At 52.7% G+C, this 21,640-nt stretch overlaps 6 protein-coding genes across 6 annotated transcripts; 4 read left to right on the top strand and 2 right to left on the bottom strand.

Moving 5' to 3' along the window:
• Positions 1–357: 357 nt before the first annotated feature.
• Positions 358–1,757, top strand: FIBRA_01655 (uncharacterized protein; the record flags this gene model as incomplete). The annotated part of the gene is made up of 5 exons (XM_012323528.1): positions 358–977; positions 1,029–1,221; positions 1,301–1,450; positions 1,525–1,626; positions 1,692–1,757. The coding sequence occupies 5 exons, from the start codon at positions 358–360 to the stop codon at positions 1,755–1,757; spliced, it is 1,131 nt and encodes a 376-aa protein (XP_012178918.1).
• Positions 1,758–5,620: 3,863 nt separating this feature from the next.
• Positions 5,621–7,834, top strand: FIBRA_01656 (uncharacterized protein; the record flags this gene model as incomplete). Its single annotated transcript, XM_012323529.1, has 6 exons — positions 5,621–5,816; positions 5,878–6,333; positions 6,398–6,477; positions 6,532–6,618; positions 6,671–7,630; positions 7,694–7,834. The coding sequence occupies 6 exons, from the start codon at positions 5,621–5,623 to the stop codon at positions 7,832–7,834; spliced, it is 1,920 nt and encodes a 639-aa protein (XP_012178919.1).
• A 705-nt stretch (positions 7,835–8,539) lies between these two features.
• FIBRA_01657 (uncharacterized protein) lies at positions 8,540–10,453 on the bottom strand (the record flags this gene model as incomplete). Its single annotated transcript, XM_012323530.1, has 9 exons — positions 8,540–8,730; positions 8,790–8,928; positions 9,047–9,154; positions 9,211–9,361; positions 9,426–9,519; positions 9,578–9,716; positions 9,775–9,842; positions 9,900–9,917; positions 10,357–10,453. The coding sequence occupies 9 exons, from the start codon at positions 10,451–10,453 to the stop codon at positions 8,540–8,542; spliced, it is 1,005 nt and encodes a 334-aa protein (XP_012178920.1).
• Positions 10,454–10,506: 53 nt separating this feature from the next.
• FIBRA_01658 (uncharacterized protein) lies at positions 10,507–12,485 on the top strand (the record flags this gene model as incomplete). The annotated part of the gene is made up of 4 exons (XM_012323531.1): positions 10,507–10,577; positions 10,637–11,492; positions 11,543–11,892; positions 11,951–12,485. The coding sequence occupies 4 exons, from the start codon at positions 10,507–10,509 to the stop codon at positions 12,483–12,485; spliced, it is 1,812 nt and encodes a 603-aa protein (XP_012178921.1).
• Positions 12,486–12,652: 167 nt separating this feature from the next.
• Positions 12,653–18,038, bottom strand: FIBRA_01659 (uncharacterized protein; the record flags this gene model as incomplete). The annotated part of the gene is made up of 14 exons (XM_012323532.1): positions 12,653–13,042; positions 13,102–13,254; positions 13,295–13,573; positions 13,625–13,966; positions 14,031–14,238; positions 14,297–14,311; positions 14,384–14,607; positions 14,657–14,852; positions 14,905–15,343; positions 15,397–15,694; positions 15,752–17,367; positions 17,629–17,713; positions 17,771–17,969; positions 18,010–18,038. 14 exons carry the CDS (start codon positions 18,036–18,038, stop codon positions 12,653–12,655), a joined length of 4,473 nt encoding a protein of 1,490 aa, XP_012178922.1.
• A 182-nt stretch (positions 18,039–18,220) lies between these two features.
• FIBRA_01660 (uncharacterized protein) lies at positions 18,221–21,217 on the top strand (the record flags this gene model as incomplete). Its single annotated transcript, XM_012323533.1, has 10 exons — positions 18,221–18,364; positions 18,414–18,492; positions 18,522–18,653; positions 18,731–18,902; positions 18,954–19,014; positions 19,063–20,072; positions 20,128–20,348; positions 20,400–20,937; positions 20,995–21,157; positions 21,209–21,217. 10 exons carry the CDS (start codon positions 18,221–18,223, stop codon positions 21,215–21,217), a joined length of 2,529 nt encoding a protein of 842 aa, XP_012178923.1.
• Between the last annotated feature and the right edge of the window lie 423 nt (positions 21,218–21,640).

Below are 21,640 nucleotides of genomic sequence, written 5' to 3' on the forward strand. Positions count from 1 at the left end.
GTGGAGGAACTTGGGGCGGGTCTACATATTCATTCGCTGAGAAAATTGCTGAGTGAGTGTGGATACAAGCCAGGATGTTAATGCAGGATGGAGATGGTGCCGCATGGAAGGGGAGAGGCAAGAGGTTGTGGTGTTGAAATTGCTTGAAATTGCGTCAGCCAGGCAATTCGTCTCCGCGGCGCCAGTGTCCCCGGTTCGCAAGGCTGGAGCCTGAAGACCGTTTCGTACCTACGAACTCGATGTTTTGTTGCTCTTGACGCCTCTGCAGTTCTTCATCTCTCGAATCAGCTTTGCATCGAAGTCGAGTGTTTTCAATCTGGACATCTGGCGCCTGCGCACTGCCCGCTTTCTCAGAACATGGCCACACCACAACGATCACCCTCGGCCTCATCACATGCGGGGTCCCTAGAAGCGCACCCACGAGAGCTTGACGCAGATCCAGCGGAAGAGACAGTCGCCACGGGGGGCAGCGGTGAAGGCTGCAGTGACGGTGCAGGGACCCGTGTGTCGTTCCCAGGAGAGGGTTCTGAGCTTGCACAGAAAATGGCAATGATGGGTCTGCGAGTCACCCCGCCCGACATGCTGCCTCCGAGTCCTCCGCTGACCCCGCTTAACGTCGACAGCAGTGCCAGGCCCAGTCCTCCGGGGACGCAAGAGGGCAACATGAGCTCAGCACACGCACATACGCACGAGGACGACGAGGACGACATCACAAACCTCCGTACGTCCTGGGCCGAGGATGACCTCGGGTCAGTCACCTCCAACTCCAAGGCATCCTCGCCATCTGCGGACCATGTAGTGCGTTCATTATTTGGTTCGGGCCAGCCGTCTCGCTCCCAGGGCACGCAGGAACACCCGCTCCGGTCTCCGTCCCCCCCGCTGTGGGAGCAAATAGGTCCGCCACCAGACAGGCAGCCCGACCTGTACGGCTCGTCCAACACGCGAGTCGCACAAGAGTTCTCCAGCTCAAAGCCTCTGTACGTCCCCTTTCATTATCTGCTCGACGCATCCTCACCCCAATTCCTCAGACGCTCTCGGCCGCTTATACCTTATTCATCGTATTACTTTGGCCCGCCACCACGGGACGCAGCATTCGGGACACCACCAGTCGGCCAAATTGGCGTACACCATCCACGGGAGATCGTCCGAATTGAGAGGGACTATTCTGGCGGTGAGCTGCCGCAGTTTGCACCTGTCTACCCTCTGGAAATAGAAGGCAGGGTGTGTACACTTTCATTGATCCCTCCTGCGTTGGGAATATCTCCCGCTGTCTATTTACTAACCCAATTGTGCTTCCTAGGTCAACCCAACACAATTTCTTGAGACGATCAATGCCATCAACGAGGTGCTTCTCTCTGCACATAGCGTGCCACACTCGTTCGCGGAGAATACGCTTGCTTTCTTCTCACTGCAACTCTCGCGCGCTGTCTTCACGTCGCACTACGAGAAGGTGTGTCTACTCTTCTCTTCCTCCGCTGCCGCGACGTGGAGGTCCAATCTCACGCCCCGCTCCGCGTGCGACAGGAAATGCAGCGGCTCGAGCACCTGATAGACGATATCAACACACGGGTGTTCAACCCCGTCGGCATGAACATCCTCTGGCCACGCAAGGTGGCCTTCCTCTTCGTGCGTGTCTTATCTTCTACCTCGCTGTCGCCAGGCTGACCGCTCCCACGAACGTGGAACGGCAGCTCGAGATCGAGTATTACGTGAGTCTCCCTTCGTCTGGCAGCACGCTCTGGACGCCTGAATCTTGACGTACACAGTGAGCCGAAGTGCTTCGCCCTTCACCGTATCTGTGGCCAGGCCCCGCCGCTCTTTCAACCATATAGTGATATACATCATACTCCCGTCGCAAGCCTGCATGCAAGCATACCTTTACAGACGCATTATATCTTTTAACTTATAGTCCCGCATAATCTTTGTTGCATACTCGGTGGCTACTCGTGTATATTATTGGAACACTCATTACTTTTCTTCCTTCTCTCGGTGCTTCACCGGATCCCTGCACGCCATTCTCTTCACTATCTTCCTTGCGACTGGCCATATCTCAATATGTACATCGCACCTCGGAAGACTGCCGTCGATAAATATAGACTGGTGGACGTACGCGCGCGCTCAATGTCAATGACCCACCACACTAATACTACAACCTTCGGGCATACAGGAGCATGCGCACGGACTCGTAAGTGGAGCACATCCTGGGCCAGTAGTCCTGTCATGATATTACAGACTAGCTTTATGTGGTGGCCGCTGGCTAGGTTAAGCCTCCGAGCAAGCTATCCTGGTAACTAACCAATCCATGGAATGATGGACACCGAGAAAAATATGTTGGCGCAGCTTCCACCTAGACATGCCACAATGCATCATATCAATTAATGTGATAGAAAGACCAAACTCGGCGTTCGACGGAAGATGAAAAAATCGATTGAACGCACGATGCACTGAGCGGGAATCGAACCCGCGGCGGGTCGAGACGACCAGATGGCAACGACCCAGGTTACCACTACCCCATCAGTGCGATAAACGCCCAACGAGCGCTCCTGATATAGCTTAGCGCCACTCCGGAGGTTTTGGCGCCAGCGCGAGACTTATCAAGACTGCAGTAGCACACCACCAGAAGCACTGCAAGAACAGCTATCCCCCTTGTAAATGCATCGGTGACCGTGGAGCGCTTGAATGGATCATGTCAAGTCCGAATTTTTTGAAACTGTAGTATTTGTAATTGCTCATCTGCAGTTATATTTGAAGCCATCGAATAGATCCTGTAGCAGAAGATTAAACAATGCGGGCACGTTTGGTACATTCTCTATATTGAGCTAAAGAAATCCTGAAGGCAGATGACACAATATGTGAGACTCTGACTCGTCTCATTTGATTCCGACTTCACCGTGTCTGCCGGTCAGTCGCAAGTATCAGGCTAGTGGTGTAATCCCTCCTGAATGCACAATATGTACGGTGAGACAAATACGAAGGGGAATAGGCTCAAATGTCTCGCCGACCTGATTATTTCGCAGCGAGACATTTAGTTGGATAACAATTCGGTAGACGCTTCTGGAGGGGTAAGCAAAATAATCCAATTAATTCGCGCCCACCTGATCCGACAACGGCCCTGCCTGCTCCTCCGATCATTCATCAGGATGAGCCTGGTGGATATTTAAATGAGCAAGGGATCATCGGGGACAACGAGAGCAGCAAGGTGAGCCTCCGCCAAAACAAATTGGGCTGAAGGGAGAATGAGAGCGGCAGTGTCTTCGACACCTCTGGGAACGAGACCAAACGGCAGCAACCTGGGCGATAAAACCACTGCCAGTTCGCGTTTGATTAACGCCTGGAATGGCTTTTCGACGTGCTCACCCACTGCTATCTTATTCTTCCCCGTCCGCGCCGCAAGCACTCCGAACGCTGCGGCATAAACTCGAAACGCAGCGCGCCCGGTCAGGCCTTTCAGGAAAAGTCGATCGCGGCTTACCAAGCGTATAGCTAGCCGCGACACAAGCCACCGCCAGGTCTCCGAGCAGGACGGACTCCACTCGGAGGGAATTAAGATGCGACGCCGCGCCGCGCTCCTGTCTCACTAAATTTGGACGTCGTAGCCAAGCCTGCGCTTGGATGCCCGCCGACGCGGCGGGGGTAGCGCAACTACTGGCCGACTGTCGCTTGGCAGCGTGCCGGAGTGCGCGGCGGGAACGGGTCTGCGCGGGGTCGCCGCGCAGAGCGCATCATGAGTGCGCTTCAAGGCACGATGCGACGCGCCCTGCCCTGGCGGATCCCCCGTCTATCAGATAAATCTGTACGCTTGGCAATTTCGGCCATCGTGATGCCTTGGGGTCTCAGGCGGAGTGCGATGGAGGGTCAAGATGCCCGAGAGTCTCGGAATCGGAGCGCGCTATAGGGATTGCACGGATGCGGAAAGATAGACGAGGGGTTTTCGGGAAGGTGGGTGCTGGACAGCGTACTGAGTGCGGTGGAATACTGGACACTCGCGAAAACTGAGACAGATGGGGTCGGGCCGGGTGTGCATGCGCACGATGCAATCTTGCATAAAATTGCGGACAAGGGCTTAGGACGCGTACCCGGGTTATCGTTCCGATCCCCATCGGAAGAAGCACACATCGGGCGAGACAAGAGGCGGGAGGACACGGACTGGCCCACCCACCGACCTCCTGTCACTAACCATGTCGGGGCCCCGCCTCCTGAAACTGAACAGAATCCAACTTGACATTTAGGCTTGACTTAAACTGTCACCCCTAGGCTTGACGAGTTTGCACGTGGCGAACCCACGATTACCAGCTAATTAGCATAACTCCATACACCCAGCCTGGGCGTTGAACGTTGAAACACGAGGCACCGCGATTTGTCGAAACCGATCATATCGTATGAGATACCGGCTCTTGACCACCAAAGCCAGACAGGAGGGGTTTAGCTCAGGCGCCAGTGAGGACCTGGCGACAACTCGACGCGTTAGAGAATCCAAACACCGCTTGGTCAAATTGCTCAAGGAATTCGAACGCGCCACACGCCGCACATCGCACGACGCAAGGCTGGATGAATGGAAGGCTGAATTATCAAAAATTTTGAGAAGTGGTTGGGATTCGAGTTCTACCCTATCAAGACCGGTAGATCAAATCACATTCATGGGTCTCGGGAACCAGATAGACGCCGCTAGTAGAACGGACGGGGCTTCGGTGTAAAACAGACGCCAAGACGCCGCCGGATGGACAAGGGGCCAGGCAGGGGCTGCGCTGGAGCCTGGAGCACTGGTTGGAGGACCTACGCACTTTGGCTCCTGTTCGTGCAAAGGAACCTGCGGCGTCACTCGTGCGCGTGCAATGGCAAAACTTCCCGAAGAGTGGAACGGACCTGGGAACGGCAATACATGCGAGGCGGCCCCACGGGCGCGGCGCGCGGAGTACACCCGCCGCCGCCTTGGAGGATCTGGAGGAGAGCGCCGCAATGCGGCATTGCAGCCTATCGCTGGTCCAGACGCATACGTGTGCAGAGGGATACGCAACGATGCCGAACGTAACCGAGCTGCGTATCGTCGAAGTAAGCCTGAGTTGACATGCAGCTGTGATGTGGTCCCCAACGAGATCAATACGGTTCGATATCAATTGGCAGAGTGGTCGAGCACAGGCCGCCTGCGCTCTGGCCGTGCAGTGAAGGCGGAAGGTTCGATGGGCAGACTGGTGGCTGAATGCATGGGATGAAGTGAACTTATCTGGCTGGCATTCTGGCCCATCACGTTCACAGGTGGTAGCAATACACTGGTTCTCGCATTTCTGATCCTAAGCGGCGCCGACAGAGAGGACAAAGTCCCTGGGCGCTGAGACCTCAAGAGGAAGAACGTGCGAGGATGGATCATGGGACGGTGCCGGCTCAGCCGCTGGGCGATGTTCGGAGGTGGTCGGATGGCTACAGCGGCCCACAGAAACAGTGGGGACAGGCCGGGGAAACCACGGGGGGTTGAAATGAGGGGCGAGGACAGCGCCGGACGGGGAGCGCGTAGGCGGACGAGTCATTCGTGGGCTCGGAAGCGTCGCGAGCAGCGTGCAGGCGGGAGAAGTGGCTGGGAGTGGGTTGGTCAGCAGATCAGAGCGACGGATTCAGCTCCGACTCGATGGCGGCTGGGCGGAGGCCGAGCGGGCTTGCGCATCCCACGGCACTCTCCGCTCTCTCCTCTCAGTCTCCCTCCGTTCTCCTCTCCCTCCCAAGCCCGTCGTCGTTCGCCCCGTCCCCCTCGTCGCCCCCCTCGCCCCCCTCGCCCCCGAACGGACCGTCGCTCTCGCTGCGCACGCTCACTCCGCCACAGCCAAGTTCCGTCTCACTGCCACACCCGGCCCAGCACAGTTCCGTCCGTGCTCACTCAGGGCTTAGGTCAGACTCTCATTTCTACGCCTGACGCAATCGCCGCAGCCAGCCTCAAGATCATGGATCCCTTCGGCGGCGTTCAGCAATACTGGGATCTCTCCCAGCAGCCAAATGCATTTTCCGCCCTTCCCGACGACGATTTCCTTGCTTTCCTCGAGAAACAATTTCCCACCTCCGTAGGCAATGTTAACATCAATATGGGCGGGTTCGACGGTGTTCCCGACGTCGTCGACCCTCAAACCCTCACACGTATCCCGATACCCAACCCCACCCCTCCCTCCAGCGATAGCAGCCCCAGCCCGCCCAGCATGAACAATGACCGCAGCCCATCCCGGCGGCAATCAGGAGTCTTTAGTGGTTCGACCTCGACAACCGCAGACGGTGAAGAGTTGGGTCTCAAGCGCAAGGCCAGCAGCGAGAGCATCGGCGATGAGCCGACGCACAAGAGCCAACACACTAGTGGTACGTCATGTCTTCACCGGGGCTTGTTGATCCTTCGGCCGATACCTACCATTTTGGTTTCTAGGTAGCGTTGGTGCAGCCAATGCCAATGGAAACAAAAAGGTAACCAGTTCGCGCCGCAAGTCAACAGGCAATCCGTCCCAAGTGCGTATCTGCTCCTACTGATTGTTGTCGACACGGTCCTCACTGTGATACAAGGACGAGACGCGCCTTCTCAAGCGCAAGGAGCAGAATCGAGCCGCTCAACGAGCTTTCCGTGAGCGCAAAGAGAAGCATGTCAAAGACGTGCGTGTGTTCAGTCTGTGGCCATCGTATCCGGTTGACGCTGTGTATGTAGCTGGAGGACAAGGTCGCTGCCCTCGAAGCCAAGAACCAAATGACCGAATCTGAGAATGAAAATCTCCGTGATCTGTTGTCCCGTCTCCAGAACGAAAACATGATGCTGAAGCAGGCGGCCTTCACCTTCTCAGTCCCCCGAGACAATGCTCCAAACCTGGCAAATGGCAGTCCAGCATCAAGCTCATTCAGTTCTTCGTTCAACTTCGCTTCACCTGGTGCTGGCCCCAGTCGATCGCCATTGTCGCCACCACAGCCACATCCTGCTCTTAATTTCAACTCGTTGATAGCATTTGACCCTAACTCACTTAACATGGCAGACGAGCCTTCGACGGCGGACAATGCGATGAACGTGGAGTACGGCTTTGGACAGCCCCATCAATACAAGACCATTGCCGCTAATCCCATGTTTATGTCCTTCGCCGAGCCATCTCCATATGATTCTCCTGCTGCATCCGCGCACAGTAACAGCCATTCACAAGGTTCAAATTACTTCAATAGTTTTGACATGTCTCCATTTGATCAATGGTCGCCACCGGAATCGAACGGTTTAGACCAATTATTTGGCGGAAATTTCCTCGGTAACCAGAATGGTGTTGATTTCAACGCGCTGCTCAAGAGTCCTCCCAGTTCAATCAGTCCCGTATCACATGCGAGCTTCCGCTCACCGTCCTCATCGTCGCCCTCGTCGTCGGCAGACGCGACACCCGGGTCGAACGAGCATGAAAATTGTCCGAAGACGAAAGAGGAGCTAGCCAAGCACATCGTCACCCAAGGTGCCTCGTCATTTGCCTCATGCGAGATGCCCATTACACCGTTTCTGCGCAAGGCTGTCGCAGACGAGACGGGTGGTGCAATGATTATGTGTAAAGGTAGCTCTTTCCCGCCTACGGAGAAGAGCGATAAGAATGTGGAGGTGCTTACTGCATGGCGAAGCATCACCAGCAATCCACAATTCAAAGTCAGTTATCGTTGCATACCTTGCCAATCACACTTGTGTGCTCACGCTGCTCATTTCAAGCAGGATCTAGATATCAACGAGTTGTGTTCAGAGTTTACGAGCAAGGCGCGGTGTGACGGCACAAAGGTCGTGCTCGAGCCGCAGGGCGTGCACCATATCATCGAGACGCTCGCGGCAAAACGCCAACAGCAGGCGAAGCAGTAGGCCTGCACGCTACCCTCATCCCACGGCCCGATGCCATGCACTCCGCGATGGCATGCCCGGCCGGGTCGGTATCGGTGACGCGCCTTGGTCCTGCTCTCTGTCGCGTTGATCTAACCGGATATGATGGAACGGTCTCCCTGTGTCAGCCAGGTGGCGTAGAGAGGGGAGTGGAGCATACATGCACGGGCGGACGGACATCCCAAGTTATCGTCGCTTGCTGTTGTCGATGTCGTGGTATTGGACGCACCCGCCCCTGCTTCCTAGTGTTTTGGTTGAATCACTGGTCTGGTTTTGTGTATTAAGTAACATCCTTTTTACGTCTGTCTCCTCATTTGGTCCATTAGTTGTTGTGTGTCCAGCAGCGCTGTTTCTGCCGTCCTAATACTCTCATGCGGATGCTTCGCCGGCTAGCTAGCTACGCTGCGATTACTCGCTACCCACCCACCGTGTCTACTTGATGTCTCTGTCGGAGTCGTTCACCGGAACATCAGATGTAGAGACGTGCCGCAGTATATTACTACACGCTACTCCACACGATCGTCAGAATCAATGTATATTATTACAGAAGAAGCTTTCCGCGCTCGGCCAGGGCGCAGCGGGCGATCAGGTCCGGGATCGTTACGGTCATGGCTCTAAGAATGGGTGGTTCGGGGATGCTGCGTCTGCGCGCGAGGGCGTGCGCGGGGAACCGCGAGAGAAGGCCGGTCAATCGAGATCGGGAACGTGAGGCTGCACGAGCATCTTGCTGAACTCGGTCAGCTTCTGCGGGCCGCGCACCTCCTCAGTGAGGAGCGGTAGCTGCACGATGTGGAAAAACTCGTCGTAGAGCTCGTGCGCCTCGTTCAGGTATTTCTGCTGCATGTTATGCCGCACGCGGCAGTGGTCGCAGTTCGAGTCTGGGGGGCGTGTGAGCAGGTACTGGTGCGGTGGGATGGACTAGGTGCGGGGGACTCACGCTCCTTGGGGAAAAGCAGCTGGTTCACGACAATGTTGTGTGTGTCGATCTCGTACGCCGTCAGCTCCTGCACGAGGCGCTCCGTCTCGTAGAGCGAGAGGAACTCGGAGATGCAAACGCACACGAATGTCGTCTTTTCCTGCGGATCAGACGGACGGGGATCAGAATCCAAGACGAGTCAGGGTGAAGGGTAGCACGGGTGCGCAGGTGGGGACGGTGGGTTATGAAGCACGGAGGAGGGGCAGCGGAGCGCTCACCGGGTCTTTGAACTGCGTGTTCACTTCCGTGATGACCGCACGCATTGATTCGAGCTTGGCGAACATGTCCTCTGGTGCGTCAGCCTGCCCTCCCATCAGACTCGTCATCTGCGGTAACGATTCAGTCGTGGTCCGCGGTATCAGCACTTCTAGATCCCACGCACCTGGTTGATCATGGGCCCAATCCGGCCGCTGAGTGCGCTAAGCTTGCCGAGGGCTTTCTCGAGTACGGTAGGGAAGGACAGGAAGCGCAAGGTGTGACCCGTTGGTGCAGTGTCGAAAACAATCACGGAGTATTCCATTGACTTTACGTGTCTGGGCGTGGCGTAAGATTGAGCAAATTAACACGATGAGAATTCTTGGCAAGAGGAAAACGCACTTCATGATCTCCGCAAAACTCATTGCCTCGTCTACACCCGGGATGGCGAACGCCAGGTCCTGCATCATGCTCCCCATCATTCCATTTGAATCCGCTGTGAGGAGGGCGTGCTCAAGCGACATGCGGTCACAACCCGCGAAAGGGCCACGTACATTGCTCGACCATCTCCTGGATAGCACTTGTCGGGTCGATTTCCATCGCGAATAGGTTGTCGAACCCGTTCACCTTGGTCGCTTCTTTGGAGAACTTTTGACCAAACGCATCGGACAGGTTGTGTGCCGGATCAGTAGACTAGAGCAGCGCAGAATATAGTTTTCATGTCCACATGAGAATAGATAGTAGCACGTACAATTAGAAGCACTGATTCTCGACATGTTGCAAGCTGGATTGCGAGTGAACAAGACGTCGTAGTCTTGCCTGTCACACATATATCTATCGCATGCTAGCACTTTGTACTGAAATTATCATACTCACCGACACCACCCTTACCACCTGAACGTAGCGTTGAATTGTGAGCACAAGGGTGAATAGCAATTTCAATGAGACGTGCCGCAGAATATCCACTTGAGCGACTTTTGGTCTAGCACGTTCTGCAATGTAGGCTCTAGAGTCTCAGTCGCCATTTTTGCGTTGGTATCTCGAAGGCAGGTGAATATATCTGGGTGAGGTCAAAGAGTAAAGACTTTGTATGGAACACAGCAGCGCAGGTCCGACGCGGATTCGGAGACGCGTTTGACAGACGATCGCGTCTCTCCTGGGGACTTCCACCATCGCCCAGCACATTCCATTTGGCTCGAATATATTCCAGGGCAACCTAATTTTTCCATGGCGCAGACACCTGCAGACATGAAGATTGGCTTCCAGGGTGAGTGTGCCTGACTCCATCGTCGCTTCATACAGATACGAAGTAGAACACAGCTCTTTTGCTCACAAACGAGCAACGCAACGCGTACGGGCTTCGATACAACGACTATGAGCGATACAGGTGGGGGAACGAGTTGCTCCATCCACTCGTTTGTTCTTACCATACTGTAGGAAGCACTGTGCAAACCGGACACACCGTCTGCGGTCGTCGCTCAAAATGACACACGGGAAGGGACGGGAATTCAAGAAACTACCGCCTCTCAAACTGGAAAACATTAAGGATGGACAGTAAGCATAGCGAGTATAAATCTGGCTCGAACTAAATTCTGAGTCCCAAATGAGCGCAGTTTGCAGCTACTTCTTTTTGAGGCAGAGAGGGCGTGGGTCTATTCGCAAGAGCTTTCTTTACAGTCTACACAACTGGCGGTAAATTCGAAAGCCGGCATTAAAGGGCACGATAACACTCCGTCTGCGCTGAGGCGGCATGCTACGAGTCGTCTCCGCCGCGCGGTTAACTGGTCTACAGAGCTTCTTTCTCACTGCCAGGCCCTCTATGCCTCATCACGTCTCTCCGCAGAGAGCCTCGTACAAGCCACTGTCTATACTCTGATCGTCAATGGCCGTCTCCTACGACATCGTTACGAGTACGAAGACGCGCTTATTCAACTCAGTGTCGCACGTAAACTACTTGATGAGCTCGCCAGTAAGGCCACTACTAGCCGTGATCAAGCTCTCGCGACTACTTTTTCTGATGAAATTGGCCCCGAAATACGACACTGCGCCCACGAGCTCCGCCGAGCCAATGCATACGATATCGACGCCATCGTGGCCGACGTAGCGCCGAAGCATCAAAATGGGCTCGTCGAAGGATGCGATGCATTGATCAAAAATCTCGGGAAGGAGACGGGATTAGGGCAGGAGCGCCAGAAGTTGGACACATTGATGTGGGAGGACGAGGTTGTGCCTGTACGGAATCCAGAGCTAGTAGACGTGCTGCTACGGGTACAAGATGCGGAGAAGCGGCTCAAGAATGCAGAAATTCCGGAGGAGCTTCGCGAGAAGCGGGGGGATGTGGGTGAAAGAAAGAAGAGCAAGTTGGGCAAAGGCGCTCGGTCGAAGCGCGGCGTCGCGGCGTTCGATGCGGTCCTTCTTGCGCTGAGTGACGCGGAGGATGTCGCGCGTAAGTTAGTGGAGGTGCACGAGGTCAGTCTTCTCCTATCGCTGTGATGCGTACTTGTCTTATATATTCCTAGTTGAGTGGCGGAAGTGCCGCAAGTACAACGGCTGGGACGCGCGACATTCAATTCGTCCATGCATTTGTCGTTTATCAGCTCCTGTCATATCGCATTCAGCGCGATCTTCTTCTAATATCCACCCTTTTGCATCAATCGCAGGCTCATCACCATCTCAGTGCTAGCCAGGGCACAGGGTCGTCGAAGCCGCACAAGGAACGAGTGGATGCTAGGCTTTTCCCAGCTGTAGTCAAGCTTCTCGATACGATCATCCAGAGTCTCGACCAAATGCGGACGCTTACTGTTGTAGACGAGAGCCCTGATCTTGCCTCCGCCGTTGAGACCAGATTGTCCTTCACCAAGGCTCGAAGGTGAGCACATACCTGGTGTCTTGGTCCAAATGTTAGATTTACGGTTTTGATTGATAAGGTGCCGCTACCTCGCCCTTTGTTATGGGCCTCAAAAGCGTTACGCAGAGGCACTGACACTTACGCAACACGCCAACGTGCACATCCGCGAAGCTCGGTCGATCTTGGGTCTCATCAGCGGCAACGACCCCATTGCTTTGGGCACCCGTCTCTTCTATCCACTCATAGAATCTGATATCGATAAGCTCGAATCTGATATTTCTGCGGATAGTCTTGACTACAAGAAAGATTGGTTTGCATTCAACGGTGGCTCGGTCGGTACGGACAACAAAGCCCACAAGAAACCCCTCTTTTTTGACATCGCGTTAAACTACGTGGAGATTGACATGGATCGTTTACGGGAGCGGGCTGGCAAGAAGCCTGTAGTGCCTCAAATCACTCCCGCAGCGCAGGTACCCGTAGCCTCAGCTTTCGAGAAGAAGACTACTGCAAGAGCAAAGGTAGAAGAGATTGAGCGTGCGCCAACTCCCGATCCGTCCGCATCCACCCGGAGTGGGTTGAGCAGCTTGCTTGGAGGGTGGTGGGGGAGGAAATAGAGTAGAGGATGTTGGCATTATATCAAAACGTTTATTCTGTATTAGACCCCGCTGCAACAATGAACAGTCAAAAGCCACGATGATCCAGTTCGACAGCCAACACATTTAGAAATACAATATAGAATACAGGTGTAACTACAACTAGTGGGTGTATGATAAGAAAGACATCACTCGTCATCACTGGGGTTTGTCAGGTACTCATCGTCACTGAGGATTTGCTTCCGACCGCCTTTCACTTTGGCCGGTATCCTCTCGTCCTCCACTGGAGTCAGCGCACTATCGTAGGTACCTGATGGCGCTGGAAGCGCAGGTGGTGCACCAGGCAAAGAGCTTCCAGCGATGAGGCGGTCATAGGCTGCATTGAACACCTTTTCCATCTCCTCTGCGTCCACATACACCCAAGACCCTTCCTGGTTGTATGTGCGGGCATTGTTGAACATGAGCCTCCAGTCTTCCCGGAAATCCAAGACATTCTTGTAATAGTTACTCTGCAGCCGCTTGCGGAGAGTGGAAAGAGCAATAGGTTTACTGATAAGCTGATAGTAATCGGGGTATTCCTGCAGAGCAAAGGGCAATGAGCGGAGGTCAAAAATCAGATATTTACGCGTTCACACACCCTCTTATCCGGTACTTCTCTGAAAAGTTCACAGCGCTTTCGACCGTGTTCATCTTCGCAAGCGAGGACAGCTCTATAGATCTCGTTGAACGCCTTCTTCATCTTCTCTCGGATAGGAGGGGGTATTTCCGATCCTTTGGTCTTCCGGCGTTTCTGGTAGTACCACATCACGGGTCAGAACGGCACAGCATACGAGAATACATAGACTTGCCGTATCACGCTCCTCATCGTCATCTCCTTGTATCGACGGCGTCACTGACATAGCTTTCGCACCGCGTTTCCTCTTGCCATTGGCCGGCGTCGTATCCTGGTCTACAGCTGTTCTACCTTTGCCCTTCTTAGCTTTGCGTCCGCGTGGTGTTTCTATTTCCGGTGCTGGTGAGTCCAGAGAATCAAGATTCCTGCCGCGTCGTGTGTTCCTCTCTCGTTGCCGCTCCGCAAGCTCTTGCAAATCCTCGCCGTCCTCCAAAGCCTGTCCAGAGGGTATGAGTGGGGTTTGTTGAGCCACTAAGGAACTACTTACCATCGCCCACTGGTCGTCGCTAAGGCCGTCGGTATAATTGACGATCGCTCTGCGGCGATGACCCCTGCCCTCAACCTCATCAAACTCGTCCTTGTTCTCAAACGGTTCGTCCGTTCGATAGCAATCAGGGAGTTCCTCGAGTTGCATGAGGGGCAGCGGCGGTTTGCCTCGGTGTCCGGCAGCCTTCCATGCTTCCTGGGCTTCACGATCACGCTGGATGTCGATATCGCGGAATATTCTCTCTTCTTCATCAGAACGGGAGATTATCTCGTTAATTTCTTCATCGTTCATGTCACCAGCTTCTTCATTCTCTTCCTCCTGATCAGCCTCCAGAATGGAACGCTGTGAATTGGGGACTCGTCAATATGACGATTGCATAGTATTGGATTGAATGAGATGTGCATACCAGGAACTCCTCTTGCTCCTCTTGAGTAGACTTATTATCGAAACGACCCGCCTGAATAACTTTGTCATCGATGTCTAACTTGTAGCGGGCGCGAGCGAACATAGCCTCCTCCACGCTCTTTTCGGTAATGAATCGCAAAATCCGAACCACCTTAGTCTGACCAATACGATGAGCACGGTCTTGAGCCTGAAGATCAGCATGAGGATTCCTTGATACATATTATGAATACTAGTCCGAAGTTTTGAAAAAACAAGATGTTAACATACCAATCGCTGTCAAAGCTAATCATCGCCGATAAATACAACGCGTCAATCGAATTACATACAACACGATTACTCAAGGGAATCACGTACATAATGACTGTATCGGCCGTCTGCAAGTTAAGTCCAAGGCCACCGGCCCGCGTGGACAGGATAAAGACCCTGATATCAGAATTCGGTGCATTGAACTGCGCGACGTGACCAGCGCGGTCTTCTGTCTTGGTGCCACCATCAAGCCGAAGGTACTTCCAGCCCATCATCTTGAGAAAATCTTCCATAATATCCATGACCTTGGTCATTTGGAAGAAGATAAGGACCTATAAAACAAGTCAGGTCACAGATCCGAAAAAGAGTATGAGAACTGACTCTATGATCGGTCGCGAAGAACTTGGGTAGAATCCGCGATAGTAGCTCGATCTTTCCCGACGACCGAATGATCTTATCATCGATGATACCGGCGGGGTTGATCTTATCCTCGACGCTCTCGAATAGGAACGGATGCTGGCAAATCTTCCGCAACTGCATCAACTCGTTGCTGAGGCCCTTGACTCCACCCGATTTCCTACGTAGTATCGAAATGAGATACATAATCAGATCTAAAAGAATTCACTTACCCCTTGGAGTCTTTGCCGTCCGCAATCATCTTGTATTTCTTCATCTGTTTGTAAAGCTGCGATTGCAATGCGCTCATGCGAATCTTAATGACCTTCTCGACCTTGTCCGGCAGCTCGGACTCGACATCCTTCTTGAGACGGCGAAGCAGGAAAGGCCGGAGCACCTTGTGCAGACGACGAATAATGAGTAGTGCTTCTTCTTCGTTCAGCTCGATCTTGTCTCCAGTACCCGAGTTTGCGAACGGCGTGTTGAACCATTCGTCAAAAGACTTGACAGAATTGAAGATTTTGGGTAGAACAAAATTAAGCAGGGCCCACAATTCCGGAAGGTTGTTCTGCAAGGGAGTTCCTGTGAGAATAAGCCGGTAGCGCGAGTGGTAGTGTTGCGTGAGCGTCTGTGCAAGCTTGCTCTGGGTATTCTTCATACGATGGCCCTCATCTAATGATGCCGCTCAGTGTCATTCAATGCGCTTGTCGCCGAACAACACGCACCAATGATCATGTGCACCCATCGAAGACGAGCGAGGTGAGGGCGATCCTTGATGATGTATTCGTATGTTGTAAGTAGAACTTGGAAATTACCTTGACGAATGTCGCTTTGCAAGACCTTGCGCTGAGTGGGATTACCTTTGTAAGAAATCATCTTCACGCCAGGCGCCCACTTCGCGAACTCGCCAGACCAGTTGGTCATTGTGGATAGCGGAACAATAACTAAATACGGGCCGCGCTGTTTCTTCGATTCTATAAGAAATGTGATGAGGGAGATAGTTTGAATCGTCTTCCCGAGACCCTGAAAGATATATGAGCACCGCTACTGCGCCCAGCAACATGAATTGCATGTGCGCACCATCTCGTCTGCAAGGATGCCGTTCAGCTTGTTGTTGTACAAACTGACCATCCACTGTAGACCCTTGATCTGATAGTCCTTCAGAGTACCACCGACAAGCAAGCTTGGCTGTCTCGTGATCTTCTCCTTGATCTTGTGAGCGACCGCATAGTAATCCGTTTTGCCCTTGTCGTCTTGCTCCCCCTCGAATTTCTGAGCACCGAACGTCTCCTCACTCGTTGGACCTTCCTCAACATCAAACTGTAAGCTAGGACCATCATGCATCGAGTCATCACGCTGCTGCTCCATTACTGCTTGCGCCAACGAATCAAGGTATGCGTCGGTCTGTCGGAGTAGATGGGTGATACGCGTATCCTTAGCTGTATCAATCAGCTTCATGTACGCCTCCTCATCGTCAGCCTTAAGAGCCTTGAGACGCTCTTTTGAGATACGCTCTATGCGCTTCTGTTCTTCCTTTTCGGTATGGGCATGGAACGATAACACGGCCTTGCCCAGCCGGGCAATGCGGTCCTGTGCGAAGCGGTTTACAGCGACGACTTCACGTCCGTGTGCACAGATGATACCGAGCTGTTCGACATGCTTCTGCTTCGCCCGCCGCTCGCGATCCACGCGTTGTTTGCGCTCCAACTGCTCTGTCATACGTGCATCTCGAATGGTCGGTTTGCGTAGCCGACGGAAGTCTGCCCTATTGAGTGGTAGCAACGAGCCGTGTGTTAGCCGCTCTGCAACGAGCGCACGCATCTGTCTCTGCTTGTCCAACACCCGCAGCGATTTCAGCTCGATAATCGCACGCAGCTTGCCGTGAGCGTTGGGACTGGGGTGAGCCAGGGCTTGGAGTGAAACCTCTTCGGCAGAATTCTCTATATCGTCCTTCGCGATATCGTCTAAAACGTTTCCCATTCCGCCTTCACCCATCGTCGCAGGTAGTTGCTCGAGTTCGCGTATCCGTTGCGCAATCCGAGCGTCAACATATCTATTGCGCTCTGCGATGACTTGGTGCGGGTCTAAGCCTGCAGGCATTACCGATGGAATCAACAGTCGCTGTAATCGAGTGGCATACGCATTCGGAGTGGTCGCATCGTCTACCTTTAAGTGATCGAGGGGGTGCATGTATGCGTTGTACGGATGGATCCCCGATTTCTTGTCCTCCTCGAAAAAGGGCCCTTTCGGTAGGTCAGCCATATCTACATCCTCCACCTTCACAGATTCATCGGCTTCTCCTTGCGTCTGCTCTCCTGCACCCGCTGAGCTTCCGCTAACGCTCTTGTGCATCTTGACGGCACCGTCGACTATGCGAGCGTTGACATCCTGTCCCTGCAGCATTTTCTCTAACTCGGGCACAGCCTGATTGGGCACCCGCATCGCTTGCTGGAGAGATTCCGGTATAGGTTTATTGTACATCAGCATCTTGAACGCCTTGATCTGGGCGCGGAGAGCATCGTACTGCTCTGGAGTAAACGAAACCGGTGTTTGAGGCGCTGAGGGAAACGGCTGGGGAGGAATAGGTCCATTGGTGAGGGGACTACCGTTGGGCACGGGCGTTCCGTTGATGACGGGAGTCGTCGATGAGTGGCCATTGAGGAGGGATTGTTGTGGGTGTTCAACATTTCCTGCAGCTATAATGCGAATGTCAGTAAACCAAGTCGCGCACATTGAGAAGTAGCAGAAAACGCAAGAAAACGCAAGTCGAGAGCAAGGGAGCACAATGAACGAACTCTGCTGCATCATGTTATCCGTCCCAGAAAACATGAATTCCATGAGAAAAGTGACTCTCTGGGATGAATTATCGTATACAAACGTCCAGTAGAGTCGGCCTCATCAAATTGGCATGAAGTCGATACAGTGAAGAAACCAATACTTGCATTGTTGTTGCTGACTAACCGCAGAGAGAACTTGATAGAGCTTGGAAAGTTCGGGTGACGACTCTGGAGTAAAACCTTGCTCGCGAAGTATTTGCACACGCTGGAGAAGACATGTTATGTGAGATCGTGGAACCCGATACCAGACTTAGAGACATACTCGGATGATGGACTGGAGACGGTCGCGGTTGGTGAAAGTGGGTTGCCTGCCGTTGAGATGAGGCAGAGCTTGAGCGAGTTGGGGAAATTGAGGATTGGCGATATTCGGCGCGGCCATAGCCTTGGGCTGGATAACGCGATGCCCGGTCGCGCGTCGCTTGAAATTGTTTACAAGGTCGCGCAGATCTCGTGAACCGAGTCTGCAGCGTCAACACAAAGGAGTTCCTCGCAGCCGCTTACAAAGCCACCGCCTCCCCATATTTAGACATGACTCAATCATCTCCACGTGATTAGACGCGTCTCGGTCGCGCGACGCGCCACAGGCCGTCCAACTCCAAGTCGCGTAGTCTCCTACCACGACCTGGTCAAAATGCCAGCCGAAAGAGCAGGGGCAAGTGACCTACTCTCCACGTTTATGTGATTACTGATATGCAGACAGTTCACGGTGACGATGTTTCTTGTCGACGTCTCGCCTTCCATGGGGAAGACCAGGCGTGTCAGGCTTCCAGGGGCAAGGAGTGGGGGGCTAGATCCAATGAAGATGACAAATTTGGAATGGTCCTTACAGTTTGTAATGCTCAAAATTCAGGAAATGGTGTGGGATGCGATTTCTTGTCTATACTGTGACTCACGAGCCGCTGCAGATATATAATGGCAGGAAGACCGACCAGTGTGGTGTGATACTCTTTGGCTCGGAAGGCACGTTTTATCATCCTGCAAACTGTGGTTTAAACCTCTCATACTTCTACCAGACACTGAAAACATCATCAACAAGAAAAATGGCGGGTACGAAAATGTCTTGGAGTTCATACCAATAGCGCAACCAAACGCTGGTACACTTGCGAAGTTAGCTACTTTGCAACCTTCAGAGACTATAGGAGACCGTAAGTTATGTGTAATTTACTTCGATGCTGATGTTGTAGTGTTGCTCTGCCTTACATTCTTATTAACGCGCCTTCAGCCATCGACGCACTAATCGTGGGGATCGAAACACAACATCAATATTTGTCCTCGAAGAAAACATGGACTCGTAAGGTGGTTCTCCTCACGGATGGCGAAAATCCCATTGAGATCGAAGATTGGGAAGCTATCGTTAAGAAGATGAATTTACTTGATATTAGCCTAACGATCATGTGCGCTTATCCTCCGTTCTTGTTACTGATGATTTACTCACCCCATGGTAGAGGTATCGACTTCGATGATGACGAGCTTCCATTTCACGAGGAGGGTAAAACTAAGTTCAAGGTATGTGTTTATTTGAGGAGTGCGACAAAAGTAGCTAACCAGGTTTAGCGTGCCAACGAGTCCTTTTATCATACGTTTGTGGAGAAGTTACAAAATGGAGTTGTGGGAAATTGTAATTTCGCGCTACGAGAGCTCGCGCGTCCAGATATCAAACAAACTAAGTCGACGCTGATGGGAAATGTCCTTCGGATAGGTGATGTTGATGTATGCCCAGAAGAAGCAGTTGAGATCGTGGTAAAGGCGAGCAAATGCACTGCAGTTACTCGACCTAAAAGCTGGAAGAAATTTGCCAAGCGCGAGAGTGCAGAGGGTCAACATGATATGCGTGTCAACGAAGACGAGGAGGCGAAGGCAATATATGCCCAGCTTCGCATGCGTACTGAATACTATATCGACCAGGAAGGCGAGATGGACGACAATGCTAGCATGGATGGTGATCAAGACGACGACAGTGGCACCAAGTCCAAGACTATAGAAAAGGTCGAGAAAGAACAGCTCGTACGCGGATTCAAGTATGGGTCATCCTACGCGCCTTGTCCAGATGGCCAATTTCCGCGGCTCCCGACACGCAAGGGCATAGAGATTTGTGGATTTTTCCCAGAGAAAAGGTTCCGCCGCGAGTACGCCATGTCTGAAGTGACGTACGTCTGGGCTGACCCGGTCCAGCCGCTGCAACAGGTTGCACTAAGTGCTGTCGTGCAAGCCATGTATGAGAAGGGTGCTTTTGCGATCGCTCGATGGATTGCTCGGGACGGTGCGGACCCGAAGATGGGCGTACTGGTACCGACAATGTTTGAGAAAGTCGATTGTTTGTTGTGGGTCCAGGTGTGCAGGTTATTCTATGCGTACACGACTCCGGAGAGCTTATCGATTGCGAAGATGCCGTTTGCAGACGACGTTCGCAACTTCGCGTTCCCGTCCCTGGATATGTTAATAAACAAGAAGGGCGAGATTATTGCTACTCATCCTTACCTACCCACAGAAGACCAAATGGATGCTATGGAACGCTTCGTGGATGCCATGGACTTGATGGAGGCAGGCGAGAAAGACGATGAAGGGTACGTCTCGCAATTTGGTTCTTAATATAGGGCTGATGTCACCTCTCGATTACAGCAATCGGACACCGTGGTTCGATACCAGACTGTCGTACAATCCTTCTATACATCGCGTCAAGCAAGCCCAGTTTCATGCGGCCGTCGTCCCCGACCTCAATACACATCCGCTCCCTCCCACTCATCCTGAACTCACCAAATATTTCGACCCACCACGACGTGTGCTGAAACGGGCTCATGATGCAATTGATGAGTGCAAGCGGGTATTCAAAGTGAAAGAAGGTGAGTTGAGTCTTCAATGTACAACATCACCCTATCATGAAGATTCTCTAGTTCCAAGGAAAGTTGTCAGAGTAAGAAAAGATGGACACGTCCGTGCTCGAGATGACGACGACGATACTATTCTCTTGGACAAATTTCCCCAACACAAGCAGGCTCAGACTCAGGCTCAGGCTGCTTCCCAGGTTCTAGCTACTACCCAACACACCGGGCACGATCGGCAGACACATGTCAAAGATAAGAAAATCAACGTGGATGACAGCGAGACCGAAAGTGAAACAGAAGATGAAGAGGAGCTATTGCTCGACAAGACGCCGGCTATGCTGCCGACGCCAGGTCCGGATCAAGACACAGAATCTGGGTCAGGTCTTGCTCCTGGTAGAATCATTGGTTCGACATATCCACTTGAGGACTTCAAGCAGAACATTGCACAAGGTGACGTAGTGACCAAAGCGGTAGAGGATCTTGGAGTGGTCATCAAAGAGGTTCTGCTACGACCATTCGCGTCGAGACGAACGGAGGAGATGCTCCAATGCATGCAGGAGTTGAGAAAGGTGACGCTAGAGGAAGACGAGATTGATGCATGGAATGCGTGAGTTACATGGCTGATTGGTTAACGGTTCTTACTTACATGTGCTATGCTGTTCAGCTTCTTGCGAGATCTGCGAGATGCGTGTGTTAACGAGCAGCCAGGTAATAAGGAGTTTTGGACACAGGTGCAAGAGCTCGGCAGGGATATCAGTTTGATCAGTCAGCCCGAGGCCGCAAAACTCGGAGGCAAATCTGACGTATCCGAGTTGGAGGCTGCTCGAGTACGTTGCTAACATTCTGCATACCATCCTCAAGTTCAATTTCTGTTCCAGTTCGTTTAGGGCTCACTTTTCCCGCCGTCTTTGAGAAGAACTAGATTTCACTGGCAGCTCACAAGGTAAACTCTGACTATGAATGTGAAACGTATACTATCATTGCACCAGTAATGCAATCGCAACAGTAGTGCAATTACTGAACTTACAGCTGCTCCTCCCCCTCTAAAAATCCCAATAAATCACGTATGATACAAAATACAATTATGATACCATTGTGTGATTTTCGTACGAATGAAAAATACGAGAGCGACTCGAATGCCTCGCGAGTGTGTTTTGAGGACTACATCTCGACCAAGAGTGGCCTCGGGTGGGTGATCGCCATGTCCGATTGACATAATAACTCACCATGACTATGTGAAGAACATACATGCCTCTATTCTAATTTCTCCGGAATAATCTGCATAGTGAACCCCTCCTGAATCCTGTGTC

Source organism: Fibroporia radiculosa (genome assembly GCF_000313525.1).
Source record: "Fibroporia radiculosa TFFH 294 genomic supercontigs, scaffold798, whole genome shotgun sequence".
Classification (NCBI taxonomy): Eukaryota; Fungi; Basidiomycota; class Agaricomycetes; order Polyporales; family Fibroporiaceae; genus Fibroporia; species Fibroporia radiculosa.